The sequence below is a fragment of the Rhipicephalus microplus genome, chromosome 3, assembly GCF_043290135.1.
Source record: "Rhipicephalus microplus isolate Deutch F79 chromosome 3, USDA_Rmic, whole genome shotgun sequence".
In the NCBI taxonomy this organism is placed as follows: Eukaryota; Metazoa; Arthropoda; class Arachnida; order Ixodida; family Ixodidae; genus Rhipicephalus; species Rhipicephalus microplus.
Window position 1 is genome coordinate 133,713,359 of NC_134702.1, and position 16,327 is coordinate 133,729,685.

The 16,327-nt window shown below is 47.8% G+C and overlaps 1 protein-coding gene across 1 annotated transcript in view; it reads left to right on the forward strand.

Annotated features, from left to right (window-relative positions):
* LOC119185403 (uncharacterized) overlaps window positions 1-15,256 on the forward strand; it is a 55,524-nt gene extending 40,268 nt beyond the window's left edge. Inside the window, exon 6 of the mRNA XM_037434435.2 lies at window positions 14,661-15,256. Coding sequence (XP_037290332.2) covers window positions 14,661-14,963 — 303 coding nt within the window. The 3' untranslated portion in view covers window positions 14,964-15,256. The remainder of the gene's footprint in view (window positions 1-14,660) is intronic.
* Window positions 15,257-16,327: the final 1,071 nt, after the last annotated feature.

Below are 16,327 nucleotides of genomic sequence, written 5' to 3' on the forward strand. Positions count from 1 at the left end.
TCAGATTTTCTTTTCCCCAGTCTGTTGTAATCTGTGATGCAAGTTATACACAGTAAAATATGAAAAGTTGAAAGGAGTGAAAGGCTACCATAGGGGGTGGTAACCATTATGGTAGTTATTATCGTAATGGCAATAAATACTATGGTAATTGTTGACCGGAATTTCACAAGGGATGATAAAAGTAGGAGGAAATGTTGTCTTAGGCATTAAATATTACATCATTGTCATTGCCTTAAAAACACTACTGTGTGTTGTGCTTCTTTTTTTTCCCAGCTAAAATGTCGAACTAAATTGTGACCCATGCCTCCACCAAATACTTTTGCTGTATGAATATTCAGCCTATGCAATGCTGGTCTTCCAAATGCCAAAGTGTATATAATGCAAATTTGTTGCTTTTAGTGTGCATGGGTAACGTTTATAATATGGTGGTGCAAACTTGTGCATAGCTTTTAAGATAGGAGCAAAAGAAGGTGATTTGCCGTATTTACTCAATGAACCCACATAACGTTTATAATGTGGTGGTGCAAACTTGTGCATAGCTTTTAATGTAGGAGCAAAAGAAGGTTATTTACCGTGTTTACTCGCGTAATGAACGCACTTCTTTTTTTCTGGAAAAGTTGACATCACTATGAGGGAGAAAGAAGTGACGGGAGTTATAACAGCCAAAATTTCTCATGATTATTGTGGCCCGCAAAATGCGTGACGAATCTTTTTTGTAGCCGAAAGCTCTTCCTGTTTTTTTCTGTAACGAACACGCACAGACTGATCAACGCCAAAGTGTTCTCTTGGCGCTTGGTTCCTCGTGCTACAGCGCATGCAACCATGCAGCTAGCGTACCGGCCAAATGCGCCCTGCACAACAGGTGTCTAACTAAATTCACTACAACAAACCCAACATCAAAAATGCAGCATCGGATGGCGGCGCACAATCGTTTCAGGTGCACCATGTAACAAAGGGGCAGTGGGCACGGTTGCGCTTTGCATGGCTTTCGATATGGCGGCCTACGCTGCGCACCCTCATCTCAGAGGCCATGCACTTTGATTCTTTATTTTTGTGCTGCTATGCTTGCATAGTGGTACAGTTAAGGGGGGACGTGGCAAGTAAAACTAATTTTTTTATTAATGTACTGTTTGTGATGAAATTTGGTGTGTGTATGTGGATGATTGTGAGGATTCCAAATATGAAAACCGTTTTCAAATACCTCTTGTACTTTTTGAGTTACAAGCATAATTATACTAATTAATGCTCTTCGCACTTAAAGAGATAATTATTGCTAAATGAAATTATTTTTTCATATTATTATGTTCCCAAAGCATCAACTTGTGCAAAGAAGCTATTAGTTGATTTTTCTAGTTCTTGTAACCATAAATAAAATTTCCAAAACATGGATGTTGTTTTGCACACACATCGCAGTAATTATAAAATGTGTTCTAAGAATTTTAAATGATGAGTAAGAAGAGAGATAAAGCTTTATTGCACTGCTAAAGGCCTCCTGAGCCTAGTGCAAAAAACGGAACGACTCTATCAGTCTTTGTTAGAAAATGACAGATGTTCTAGCGAAGGCACATAGGCGAAAATCAAGAGTTGAGAAAACTGACTTTGAAAGTTCACTCTTGTTTGGAAGTTCACAACATGCCTAAAACACTCAGAATCCTCCTGGGCAGTAATCCTGAGATGCTGTGGCCTTGGCCTCTGTAGAGCGCAACCCAGTTTTGCACTTCTTTGTCGTGGAACAATGCACCTTTTGAGCCCTCTTCACCCTTTTGGCATCCTTTTCGGCTGCTCGCCGCAAAGAGCAGTCTCCTGGATTGAAGCCCAGTTGAGCAGTGAGCTCTTGCAGCGCACTCTTGCAGCCACCAGTGAAACGGCAGTCTGCATCTGCCACTGCACTTTCCACACTTCGAAGGGAGGCGAACTGGCTCTTGGACTGGAGTGACCAAATGAGGCTGTTCATACTCTCCACAGCGTTCTGGGTTTTTCCCTGCGCACACCTTTCAAGGAGCTCTTTGTTCGAGAGGCGCTTGTAGATTGGCAGCAGTGCCACTCGCATGTGAGGGGGCAGTTTATGTTTGTGAGGCGGCAGCGGCTCTCCCTTGGCCAATGCCTGATTGTGCGGGCACCAGGAGTCAGTCCCACTTGGGCACAGGTCGTGGTGTGGATCCTGGTCTGTGGATGTTACATGGTAATAAGTGGCCATGATGGCCCTCTCCATGCCAGGAACATCGTTGGGGTGGCTCTTAATGGCCCAGCCATAATAATTCGTTAACTTCTTTATCAGGCCCTGCGTCAGCCGGCCTTTGCCACCCATGCTCAGTCCTCGGCCTTTGGATTTGTGCTCATCAAGAAGGTTGCGCAAGGAAGTGCCCATTCTTTTTTTCACATGGTTCACACACTCCTGTTTCTTAATCACTATGTAGCCATACACCTTGTCTTGCGTGAGGGCAAGGTACGTACGACTGTCACCGTCGCAGAGCACATTGATGTATCGAAGCTTGTACTTGGTAAACGATCTTTCAAACATGATCCTAGCTGCTTCTACTTCCATTTGGCCTGCATTAGCATCAGTGTTCTTTTGGCACTGTGGCTTGTGTTTCTCAAGCCACTCCTCATAGTTGTCGTCACCAGGCTTGGGGCCAACAGCACAGCCTTGGCAGTAGTTGGACAGGACACAGTGGCCAAGACCAACCAAGCCTGTGTACAGCTCGATTACACAGCCCACGCCAATATGACTTCTGTGCCCCCTCGTCATCCACGTGCCGTCGTAAATGACGTCAATGTTGCCTGGCACTCCTCCTAGGTCCTTGTAAATGTCATGCACCTTCTGTGCACTTTCTGGTTCAATGCGGGTGGCAGCTGATGTGGTGGCAGGGTGGCTGTACTTCCTTTGCAGTCTCTGGTAGGACTTGTGGTGCAGTGCTCGATGCGAAATGTCCATCGCAGAAAAAATGTCATTTATGGCAGATTGTTTTCTGCCAACTGACTGCACAGCCCTCAAAGCACGCACGTTTACCTCAAAGGGGTTCGTTTTTTGTTGCCCGGAGCACCTCGGGGACGACCACGCACTGTTCACTATGCCACAATTGTCACAAAAAAGTTCCATCCTCGCCGCGAGTCCAAGGCAGTGCGTAGTCTCGAGGCGTATCGACCCTTCGTCGCACTTGTTGCACTTTACTGACGAAAGCAGACCGTTCAGCATCTTCTTATTTACAATGAAGAATGTGGAGTCCTTACCGCCATCATTTTCGTCGCAGCCTTCGCCGAGAAGCTCGAGCTTCCGCTTTGAAGCGGACTTCGATGCTACGGCATCCAAAACATCCCGCCTTGTCTGCGCCCGCTGCGCGATTTCTTCACTGCTCGGAATCTGGGCCGAAACTCGCGATAGAATGTTCGACGCGCGCACGCCCGGAGTTGCAACGGCTGCCGACGCGGTGCCACCGTAATCGGGTTCGCGAGAGCGTCCATCACGGTCGACGGCATCCGGCGGTCTGACATACGACGATGTGGCACCTTCCACACTCTCGGCCTCACAACAATCAGCGAAGGGTCTGAGTAGAGGCTCCGTGACGCTTGAAGAGCATGCTCCGTCCGGAACTGCGACTGGGACGGCAGCCGCAGTCGTCTGCCCTTTGTTCCAAGCTTTCCGACGCTTGCCGTACTTGTGGACGCTCCGGAACTTTTTTTGCGGCAACATAGCACCGCCGTATGAGCAAGCACTCAGAAGAGACCACCGATGTAAACAAAGCTTGGTAAAAAAAGCACGCGAACTATCACAAAAACAGCAAACTGGCAAAAAACGAAGCGCACGCCGGATGATTCTCGGCACGGCGGCCGCAGATGCGCTCGCGCTTCCAAGGTTGCCAAGGTGCGCGGCGCAGCTTTGACCAGTAAGAGGTCGCGCCTGCTACCACGTGACCCGCGCAGCCAATTGCCGTTCTTCGTTTTCGTTTTTTTACTTGCTCCTCGCGCTTTTATTTTCACTCGGCGAAATACGAGACCGCGACCATCGGGAAGCCGGCTTTCTCCTCTTTCCAAAGCTACCAAAATGGCGGCCCACAGTCAACAACTTGGCGCGTTTGTGCGGCGTGAACAACACCGTTTCAGGGGCTTTTTTTTCGCACTTTTCGGCGACTAGCCTCGGCAAAAACACTATTTGCGGGATTTGTAGCGCACGTTTCGCTGTAATATTTTAGAACAAGGAAGTTGAAGGTCTGAAGATTACGAAAAAAAATAAATCAGAAAATCGCATATTTTGACCAAAATCGGCACTTTACTTGCCGCGCCCCCCCTTAAGGGGGGACACGGCTTTGGGATACGAAAAAATAGCAAAAAAATTGATTTTTTAAAAATCAAGTTTGAAGGTTTGAAATGTTTGAAGGTCGTTTTGAGGCCCTTGATTGGCTGTGGCCGCCATGTTGCCTCAGCTCGCCTCGCCATTGGCCCGATGCTCGCTCGGGCAGATCATCGTATGCTGCTTGTGCGTCGCGAGGACATGGCTCTCAAAAATTGCTACTTTGTAAAATGTTCACGCCTCGATAATCACTTAGACTGTTGTTGTTGTTGAATGTTGTTAGCCAGCACCTGCTCGCTTTAAACTGGCTCCGCATTAGCCATTTTTCCAAGGCTAATTGCATAGCCCGCACTTGGAGCAGTTCTGTCGTCACGGGCCGCTGTGCCGCTCGCTGCTCAAGCAGATACTCGCCGAGCAGCTCTTTAATTTGCGGAAACCGACCCTGCTGTGTTCCACTGAAGCCTTTGCGTGAAGCTTTGCTGTGGACAATCTTCTGCTTTTGTTTCCGCCGGTCCCGCACGCACGTTTCGGAAACTCCGAACGACCGCGATGCGGCTTGATTTCCGTCCGTTTCTGCACACGCGATGACTTTTCTTTTAAAAGCGGCATCGTGGTGCACTCGAGTTTTTGGAGTCGGCCCTTCCACACCGTCGATGCTAATGCACTACTAGATGACGAACTCCTCAGCACACGTACGAAATGCCGCACATGGGAAACACATAGGCAGAAATGGCCGACGCGCCATGCCGACGCACGTAGGGGGCGGCCATTTTAGATTTGCCGATGGCAATAGATTGACTGTCATTTTTTTGTTCGTACTCGATTTTAACACGCATGCGGTTTATGAACTCGCTTAACCGGAAAAAAAGGTGCGTGTTAGATTCGAGTAATTACGGTAAGTCGAACCACGTAGCATGATGTCTCTTGAGAACTACTCAAGGTATCACGATGAAACTGCATATTTCCCTATTCAAGACACTTGTGAGAATGCATGCCAAATTTCATTGCTCTAGATCAACAAACAATGAAGTGTTTTCAATGCCACCTCCCCCCCTTTAAACCTGCTTTTAACGAACCTCGATATAACGAATTTCTCGATATAACGAAGTTTGTTTATTTCCCACCATCACTCCATAGAAGCACATATATTTGTGACCTTCGTGTAACAAAGTAACAGCGATAGACAACCTTGGTATAAAGAATTTTCTCCACGGACAATCTAGGAATTTGGCTCCGCATTTTGGCGTTTTGGTACGAGCATGCATTTTCTGCGGCTGCTTCGCAGCTGACAAAGCGCGAAGCGGCGGTGGCGGGCAGGCGGGCCTGCACCCCACGAGCCTGCTTCGGCGCCGCTCTCGCCGCCGCGGTCGCATGCATGAGTGTGCCACCCCCCCTTCCCACGCTTTTAGTTAGTGTCACATATGTGGGGCCGTGCTGCACATGGGTTTTATGCCTCGTTTTTGTTTAAACAGTGCGTTAAGTGTCCAGCAGTAAAGGTTGTCAGTTCGATCTCGTCCTGTGTATGTTGTTTTTTTGCGTCATTTGTGCGGGAGCAGCGCGCTTCACGTTTAGATCTGCGTGCCGTTCTCAGTGTAACATTCCAAGTTGTTGTTATCGCATTCATTGCTTCGCCCTTGCAACGAAACTCTGACTTTTCTTATTTTCGGACTACTGTGTCCTTACCACCACCAAGGGGATGTCAGATTAGGCGCTGATGGGAACTCTAGGGGACCACATTGATCTTTGAAGGTCAACTTCGCACACGCTTCAGTTTTGCGCCACGCCGCTAGTTTGCAGGCTGGTAGCTTTCACGATCAGTTCCGGCAACACGGCGGCGCGTTGAATGCAATGCAATGGAATAAACGCGATAGCAAAAAATTGTAATGTTATAAGAAGTAAAGCTGGCAGCGAACTTTTTTGAATTCGATATCGCTCCTACAAAATGCTAGTGTAAGCAAGTGCAGCCACTCCAGGGAGAAGTGCTCTTTTCACACAATCTCTTCGCATTGAAATTGCACTGATAATCGCCGTGATAGCAAGTGCGCCAGCGATCGCGACCGCCTTTGAAATCCAAGTTGATTATTGCTACTCAAGCGATCCTCCTCCCCCCTCCCTCTCGTGTTTTCTTGCTCGTTCAAGACGGGTGGTTTACTTTCTGTTTGAGCATTCAACAGCAGTTCTAACACGCGTGAGATGTTATGCACTTTCCATGCTATATGAATGGACAAACTCATTTGCTTTAGCAGCGCTCGCACGCTTTTACCCGCTCGTGAAAGTTAGGATGCGCAGTGGCATGTTATCAATTTGTGCTTGTTAGGGAACATAGCGGCGACAGCAAAGACTCACCGATTGTTATCGCGATATTAATGCAGTTTTTTTTTTTACTGTAAAATAATTGTTTTGAATTACCGTATTTTTGTGCGTATAACCCGCCCCTGCATATGACCGCACCCCCACTTTCAGCTCACCGAGAAAGAAAAAAAAATCCTCGCGTATTGCCCGCACATTTGATATACAGGAAAGGCTGCACAAAAGCTACTGCTCAAGCAACATAGCACATATGTAGACGGAAAAAGCTTTTTTTAAAAAAGCAAGCAGAATACGCTGTCTGCAAGGCCAGTCACAATTAACTCACTGTCGCTGCTCTCGCTAGAGCTATCACTTGAGCCGCACTCCTCACTATTATGCACAAGGTCATCTTCGGTTCCATCTATGTTGTTTGTGATGCAGCATTTCTTGAAACTTTTTCGCACTATCTCACCTGGAATGCCCTTCTATGCCTCGACAATCCACTTGCAAAATAGGGCAATATCAGGCCTTCGGACTCATCCTGTCGGCGTCAAGTCGTAGCAGCCTTCGGCCATCCGCTCGGCGTAATAGCGCTTGACATGCGCTTTGAAGGGCTTGTTAAGGGACTTATCTAGAGGCTGCAACATTGACGTCATTCCACCGGGTATAACAACTAAGTCGGTGCCGTTGCGTGAAAGGCGGTCTTTCACTTCCTCAGTTGTGTTGCCACGGAACGAGTCAAGAACGAGCATGGACCTCTTTGGGAGCATCGCACCGGTCCTCTTTTTCCATACCGTCTTGATCCAGTCTACGAACAAGCCCACGCGTCATCCACGCGTTCTCGTGTGCGCGCACCACCACACCGGCAGGCAAATGAACCTTTGGTAGAGTTTTCCTTTTCAATGAAGGCAGAAATGTTGTAGGCCCGTGTGCTCAGATTTGGGTGCACGTTAAAGAACCCCAGGTGGTCTAAATTTCCGGAGCCCTCCACTACGGCGTCTCTCATAATCATATAGTGGTTTTCGGACGTTAAACCCCACATATCAATCAGTTTTCCTTTTCAAGATGACGTACAGTCGCAGTTGCGTGCCATCGGCGAGGGCACAAAGCAAGACTGTGATGCGCAGTTTCGTGTTCGCACCGGTCAGCCCGCTCACCGAACTGCTTCTCAATCGTTGTGTCCAACGGCATTTCAAAATAAACAGGAGCTTCATCCGCATTGCCGATTTGCGAAAAAATATAATTGTGCTGCTTTCGCAGGCCAATTACATATCTCTGGTACTTGAGCAACTTCTCCTCATAAGAAGCCGGCAAGCGTTGACATATTGTAGTCCGCCGCCTGATCGAGAGCCCTTGCCGCTTCATAAAGCGGTGCAGCCATCCGCGGCTCGCACGGAACTCGTGAGGTAGGCCTAGCTCCCTTGAATGTCGCCGCGCTTCCACTTGGGCCATCTCGGTCGATACGGCGTGACCCCTGCTTCTCATATCTTCGATGAACTTTACTAGCTCCAGCTCAGGATAGGCACCGGTCTTGGGGCCACGGAATGACCTACGGTCGCGGTGCGCGGCTTGTAGGCTCTTTCTTCTTTCTCCACAGTCGCATGCAAGACTCGTCCACATCGTGCCGTCTTCCCACTTCGCGATTTCCGAATTCCTCGGCGACGGCAATGATTTTAAGCTTTTGCTGTGCCATGAAGGCCTGCCGCCGTACGCTACTCATGGTGACAGAACCGATCGACTTAGGCTTGGCGAACGGGTCGAGATGTGGAGAACTAGCGGTATCAGCGAGGTAAAGAGCGCTCACACTCGGCGACAACTTGACAGCACTACCCCTTCTCTAGTACACTGTAACAGCACCCTGGAAACAACAGAACCGAAATGCATGCCTGCTACCGTGTCAAAAAGTGGTACATTAATTTACTGATAATACAGTAAAAGCTCGTTAATTGGACACCCGTTAATTCGGAAATTCTGACAATTCGGACGGCTCTATTGGTCCCGGCCAAAGTGCATTTTAATCTATGGGACCAAACCTTCGTTATTTCGTCGGGATTCGGCTCCGCACTGCTTAATTCGGACAAATGCTGACGGCTGCTGCTACACAAAAGTGTGATGAAGCAGTGCTGGCACCACTGGAGTGAAACCGAAACCTGAGTGGCATCGCCATCGTCATCAACTAGTGAGGGCGATCGCAGCGTCACCGAACGTCGGCGTCTTCTTTCTTCTCCACTCAGCGCCTTTGACGGCATTTTCCCTTGTGTTGTCGTGTCGGATCCATCTCTTCTTGCGGAGTTCTCTTTTTCTTCCATTGTGACCGTATTTGCATGCCACCACCATCGTGCGCTACAGTGATGGCAACGCCGAAAAAGCGGCAGAACTACGACGCGAAGAACTTGGCGACTAAAGTGGAAATTTTGGAAGCACTGAAGAACGGCGAATCGCGACAGCAGGTTATGACCAAGTACAACGTGAAGCGGAGCACGTTGGGAACGTACGTGAAAAATGAACAACAGATTCGACAAGCCACTCTTCAATAACTTAAGGGGGGACATGAGTCTTGAAACAATTTCGCTTACTTTTTAAGCAAACTTAACGAAACTTGCCAGTCTTGTTGCTTTTTTTCTGCTGATTTGAAATATGCAATTATTTTTTCCATCAGCCAATTAGTTCTCAAGATAATTAGAAGTAATCCGTCATGTTTTTCCGTAACAATAGAAAAAAAGTATTCATCAAAAAACTATAATCTGCATATGTCAGATACTAGAAACACTGGTGATTGCAACATAGCAAGCAGTTTTTTGATTAATTGCTTGTAAAAGATTTTACAGCTAACTGAACTTGAGCACTTGAAATAGTGCCACCAGTCACCCAGAAATAAAGCAAATTTAAAATTTGCTCGAAAGAAATTTCAAAAATCTGTTTGCTACATTTCAAACACCACCCCATTGGCTTTGTCCTAAAAAAAAAATTATAGCTCTATCTACCCGCAGTGCTGAGATATTGCTTCGGCAAGCTTGCAAGAAGTCAGAAATTCAGCTTTTGAGAAAATGAGCAAAAACACAAAACGTCAAATTTAATGAGAAACACCAGGAAATATTTACATGCTTACACTAGCAAGTGCCTAGTATCCACCAGGAACATAGTCCTTTTGACCTTTGTCAACTCTGAGGCGCTTTCCCAGGGCCTGCTTCACATTTTCAGCCGACACATGCTTTCGAGCAGATGCGGTCATCCTCCGCTTGTCCTTCTCTGCCAGGCGTTTCGAGTTTTGCCGGCCAGGGGTCAGGCTGAGCTTTTTGAGGATGCCTGTTGCAGCTCTTGTATAGCCAGCATTGAACTTCATGACGGCCTCACCGACAGCAGCCTCAACAGTAAACAGTGAAGCGTGCCGCTCCTTTGGTGCAAGCGCCCAGATCATGGCGTGCAATTGTTATTCTGCGTCTTGCCACGCTGGCACCGCTCCAGCAGCTTCCTATCCGATAAGCGCTCGTAGACAGGCAGCAACGCTTCACACACATGGGTGGGCAAGCTGTAGCGGTGCTTTGGCGGCGGCTGTCCTTTGGCCTCGGCTGCATTTTGCCGGCACCACGAGTCGGGGCCTGTTGGACAAAGGCTGTGGTTGGGTGCATCATCACGTGAAGTGACATGTAAGTAGGTTGCCATAACAGCCCTGTGCGTTGCATCTACATCCCCCTTGTGGGACTTCAAGGCCCACCCATAATATGATGTCAACTTGTTGACCAAATCTCCAGTGAGTCTGCCCTTGCCCCCAAGGCCATGCCCCTTGTGCTGGAAAAGCAGCTTTCGCAGGTTTGTCCCCATGCGCTTCTGGACGTGGTTGACGCAGTCCTCCTTCAGGATGTCCATGTAGCCGTACACCTTTTCTTCCTGCAAAGCGAGGTAGGCCCGAGTGTCTCCGTCTGACAACACGGTTGTGTAGCGGAGGTTGTGTTTGGAGAGAGACCTTCGGAAAAGGATAAGTGCGGCCTCAACTTCCTTTTTGACATTGGTGGTTTTCCACCCACGTTTGGTACGAAGGGTCGTTCTCCTTAGGCTTCTGCTCACAGGCTGCACAGAAATTGCTCAAGACAACATAGTCCAATACAAACCCTGTAAAAAGCTCAATACCGTTCCGACGCCGATGTGGGAAGAATGTCCGCGAGTCATCCAAGACCCATCGTAGGAAACGGCGATGTTGCCAGGTATGTTTGCACCGAGCTCGCGATAGAGCTCTCGAACGGAACTCTCGCACTCGGTCATCAGCTCCTCGGAAGCAGAGGCCACTGCAGGCGTCAGTTTTTTTTTCACATAGTTTTGTCACGTCTTCGTGTGCAGACCCCGGTGCGATATGTTCATGGCAGAACATTGTCGTTGAGCGCCGTTTGACGATTGCCGGTGCTTTGCATTGCACGCGCTGCGAGGATGTTGATGCTGAATGGGTTTATGTTTTGGTCCCCGGCCACACGCGGCGAACTCCACGCCGACGAAATGTCACCACAGTTGACGCACGTAATCAAAAGCTTCACAGCCAGACCGTACTCCCGATCGCATTTGCTGATATTCACATCACCGCCGCAAGTTTTACACTTCACGCACCTCAACAAGTCATTCACACAGTCTAAGCTGATGACGACGAAGCTCGCGTTGTCAGCCGAGTCGGCCGCGGCACCGTCACCGGCAGCAGCCAGGCGATCTTGTTTTCGCGTCGTTGCTGAAATTGACGCCAGCTCTTGTAGCTTGGCTTCGGCATTTCTCGCATTTTCGTGCAACTCTGCTGGCTGCAGGATTTTTGTATCAATGCGAACGCGGCCACTTCCACTCGCAGTTTCACACGCTGGTGGAGCCGTTAGGCCTACACCAGCCGGCTCAGCGGCGGCGATGCTTGGCGCTGATGACCGGCCGTCCTCGACGCTCGCTGCTGGTGCTGCCCGACGCTTCGTGGTGTTAGCGATGAGGCTTTTTTTCTTTTCTTTCCGAATCTGTGCACTGAGTGGAACTTTCCTGCTCGAGACGCCGACGCACACCGCTCCATCGTTGATCGCAGAATTCAGGATTGGCGCCGACGGGGGCCAACAAAGCGCGCACAACGCAGCCAGAGCAGACGCCACAAGCCGACTTCAGCCAATCATGCTCTGAGAAACGGTCACGTGCACTAAACAACCAATCGTAGCATGCGTTTTTACTCTTTTTTGATGGTTGTTTTCTCCGCAACCAATGAACGCACAGAAGCCACAGTGGCGGGTATTTGAAGGCGAAAAACTGCTCTTTCAAACGATACCAAAATGGCCGCGAGTGCAGCTGTGGACATGGAGTTACGAATTTATAAAGAACTGTTTTCTTTTGTGTCCGGAGCTGCGCGAATTCCGCACGCGCACGGGCTAGGAATTTAATGTTACAGCTAAAATATTGATCGGAGAGATATGAAAGTCAGTACACCTGTAAAAAAAATACCTGTAGTTTCTGAAAATCCTGTTTACGAAAAATTGCTTTTTTGGCGATTTTTCGGCTCCAAAGACCCGTGTCCCCCCTTAAGAACGTCAAAAGCCTTCCTGTCGAGTACACAGCGAACAGGAAGGCATGGATGACATCGGACATTTTTCGCGGCTGGCTGCAGCAGTTTGACCCGGCACTTCACGTCGAAGGACCGCAAGATAATTATGGTTGTTGACAACTGCAGTGCCCATAACTGTACAGTCGAACTGAAGAGCATCAAAGTAGTTTGTTTGCCGCCCAACACTACGTCTGCTCTTCAGCCGATAAACTGGGTATCATTCACTACGTGAAGTCAAAGTATTGCAAGCACCTGCTAGAGCGAATGATCCTATGCTCAGAAGCTGGAAAGTTGTATCAAGTGGACTTACTCGGCGCAGTGCACATCATCGCCCACGTGTGGAAAAACATTCCGCAGCAAGTCATCGCCAACTGTTTTCGGCACAGCGGTTTTGTGAGGCCCGAGCATGCAGCAGTAGCTGACGATGGCATCGAGGAGGTGTCAGCAGAGTCCACCGACGATGACTGCCCGACTTTCGATGCTGTCCTTCCCACAGATGTGACCTTTCAAGACTACATCGCGATTGATCATGGTGTCGCCACGAGTGGTCTCCTGACCGATCAAGAGATTATTAATGATGTCACGGGCACCCATGAAGACCACGATTCCGACGAAGAATCATGCGAGGAGATACAGCCGCGACCTCATCGCACCTCACGGGAAGTCTCGGAGGCGCTGTTAACATTAGAGGACGCTTGCCTGAACACTCCCGACAGCTTGCGTGCTGTTGGCCATTTGGAACAGTTAAGAAAAATTGTGATGTCAGCCGGAATCTGCGCGAAAACACAGACGACAATTACAAAATACTTCAACAAATAAAGGTATGCTTCTGCAGCTTGATTTTAAACATTGTTTTCCCTGTTCATTCGTTAATTCGGACAGTTTTTCCGGTCCCGTGAAATCCGAATTAACGAGCTTTTACTGTATCTCTATAGGCACTATAATATCTCATTTGTCTTGCTGAAATAAATACTGCTTTATTTATTATAATATTTATTATGGAACTTTCTTAGACAGCACCACCTCTTCGGCAAGCCCTTTCCAAAAGTAAACATGGCGTCCGTGACGTAGGGACATGTGGAGGGTCACTGAGCGGCCGCGAACGTCCAAAAAATATACTTGTGGTGTGACAGTGAGATTTTACACTGAACAATCGAATTGTGTCTCCCCAAATGTTTTTCTAAACACTTCAACGATGCAAGCAAGCGAAACCAAAATCGGCCGCAAGCTGCCGTGCTACTTGCGGAGTAACACGAATTTGCGGAAACCGCCTCCATAGCCTTCAGTACACTGTTGAGGGGCTTCACAGCACAACACGCATTGCTGTGAAGCAGCACTATAGGAAAAACCCCGCTTATTATTCGCACCTCCACTTTGCCACTGAAATTTTTGGATTTTTGGTGCGGGTTATACGGGCGAAAATACGGTAGCTCTGCCTTCAGTCCCCTTTGTTTAATTTGCGCTTTTATTTTTCGAATTTTCGTACGGAACCCAGATGTAACAAAATTTTTTTTTAACGAATTTTTTCGGTTATTTATCAATTTTGTTATATCCAGGTTTAACTGTATGAGCAAAAGGGTTTCTCCTGCATTCGACAGATGGTGGTCTACCGCAAAAGGCGTGACCTTTAAGTTTTGATTGACGTCGCTTGCGCTTCTTGCAACTGTTTAGCATAGTTGCCTAACTACGTTTTGATATTTATTGCATCGTTATTTTGTGATGTAATGGCTTGGTCACTGGCTCCTGCATTAGACAAATGGCGCTACATCGCAAAAGGCGCGACTTTTACATTTTGATTGATGTCGTTCGTGCTGCTCAGCATGGTTGCCTATGTTTTGACGTTTATTGCGTCATTATTTTGTGATATATAATGGCTTGATTTAACGTTATTTGTTATTTTGTGATATAACGGCTTGGTTTAACATTGCTTCGATCATCAGCGGCACTGGCTCCTGCATTAGACAGATGGCGCTCCGTCGCAGAAGGTGCGACTTTTGCATTTTGATTGATGTCGCTCGTGCTGCTCAGCATGGTTGCCTATGTTTTGACTTGTATTGCGTCATTATTTTGTGATATATAATGGTTTGATTTAACGTTATTTATATTGTCAAGTGCACTGGCTATCGCACGATACTAATAATGAAGATGAATTTTTAAAAAAAATTTTCTTTTTTCTTCGGGGACCAAGGTGGGAGTGGGTTCATTACGCGAGTAAATGCGGTAGTTGCCATCTCTCATAACAGTCAAGGCCACAGGCACTAGGGGTAGCATTGGTAGTCTGTTGCCAAAAAATCCTGAATCTTGTTTATGCTTAGGATCAGCTATAGTGTGCAGGTATGCTTGCCTATGAAATTGATTGGTTTGATGTGGTGGCAGCTCTGCAAAACAAAACTAGGCAGTAAAGGAAAAGTGATGACACTGGACAGGCACCTGTCTACCCTCTTTTTTTTTTATTGCTTTGTGCATCGGTCTCGCAAATTGTTGAAAACCCATGTTGCAGCCATTCATTGAACTTTGCGATGTTCATTCTAGCCACAGCCCAACTCTACGTGTGCCAAGGTGTGGGAGAAGATGACCTTTGCTCAGGACAACGACGGCAAGATGACTGCCAAGTTCCGCAAGCTCATGGGCATCCGCGGCGACCCCCCACCGCCCACCGATAAGCCCGACCCCGCAGTCAACCCTCTGCTGAAGCAGCAGGAAAAGTTGTTCCAGGACTTGGACCAGCAGTATGAGGCGGCACGCGTGTCAACGCATACGCACCGTGGTGTCGGCCTCGGCTACAGTTCACAGATGGCGGCCTTCTTGCAGCAAACCAATCTGAACACTAAGTGAACAGTGGGTGGTCCTGCTTTGTACATACTGACATTTGGGTGGATGATTTCCATCATCGTCACGTGCAGTGTGTCCATCGGGAAAATCGCTGCAACATCATGGATTGAACTCTGTAGTCCAACCTTCTCAGTAATTTAGGTGCTTTGGAATGGCCCCACTTGAGCTGATAATAGGCGCTTGACGTCTGTGTGCACAAGACACGCAATTGCACTTTGCGGAACAACAGCAAAAAATGGGAGCCACAATGGAACAGCGGACTTGCTTGTACATACACGGAGTGTCGTCAATGTTTACTGTACACTAAGTGTAATTCATTAAGGTCAGATGAACTCATCCATCATACATGCCATCACGTCACTAGCACGGCATCTGTTGAGAGCGTCTTTCGAATTGCCAGTAGTTATTGGGACAGCTGAGCATTGGCTGCTGCTTTTAATATCATCTTCAGCTCATGCAGAAAAAGCAATGAAATTCTTTATAATAACGCCAGGACGGTGACGTGATAAAGGTTTGATGGCTGTTTGAATCAGGCCTCAGGTCTAGGATGTCAGTGATTGGTGTCACCACTGATGAATATAATCCCAGTCAGTAAGGTTTTATACAAGGCTACATCTGTTACCTTAGTTGAGTATGTATGCTGAAAAAATGTTTTGCAGTCGGCATGCAGCGATAACATGTTATTTCCCCCCTACACTTACTCTTAGCTCAGCAGCAACATAAGATGCAAGTGTGGCATGCAGTAAAATGCATCTTTATCAGTGCCTCCTGTCACGCTGGTCTGCTTAAACCACGGTGTAAGAGGTTTATTAGGTGAGAGAGCGCCGCCGCACAGCGCGTCGACGTAAAGTTCTCCTTCAAGGGCCGGCCGATAGATGGCGAAAGTGATCGCGGCCTGCTCAACCGGCTACGCTGCGCGTGCACGCTGGTGCGTACACAGCCGCGGCGCGACGAATGAAAAATATATCGTTCGAGTCAGCGGCCATTGGGAGTTCATCTGTGAATCAAGCGAATGTTTGCTTGCACTCCTTAATATCCGCTGCACCTACCCGTACAGCTATGACGAACTGCGATTGAGTAGATGTCACATTGGCCCCAGCGTGTGGCGTGGTTGCACAAGTTTCATCATATTCTAGAGACAACTGCTGCTACTTGTTTTTTAAATTTTATTTAGAAAAATTGCAACAACATTGAATGGACAGCACGGCATGAACAAGACATTAGATAATAATCGATTTTTTGAAGTTCGATCCCCGATCTTTTAGCAGTCATAAGGTTGTCAAACATGACACTCCTGTCGGCTTTTACGGTGAACCCTACCTGAAACCACAATCAAAAAACAACACCAACATTTTTCTATCTTCTAA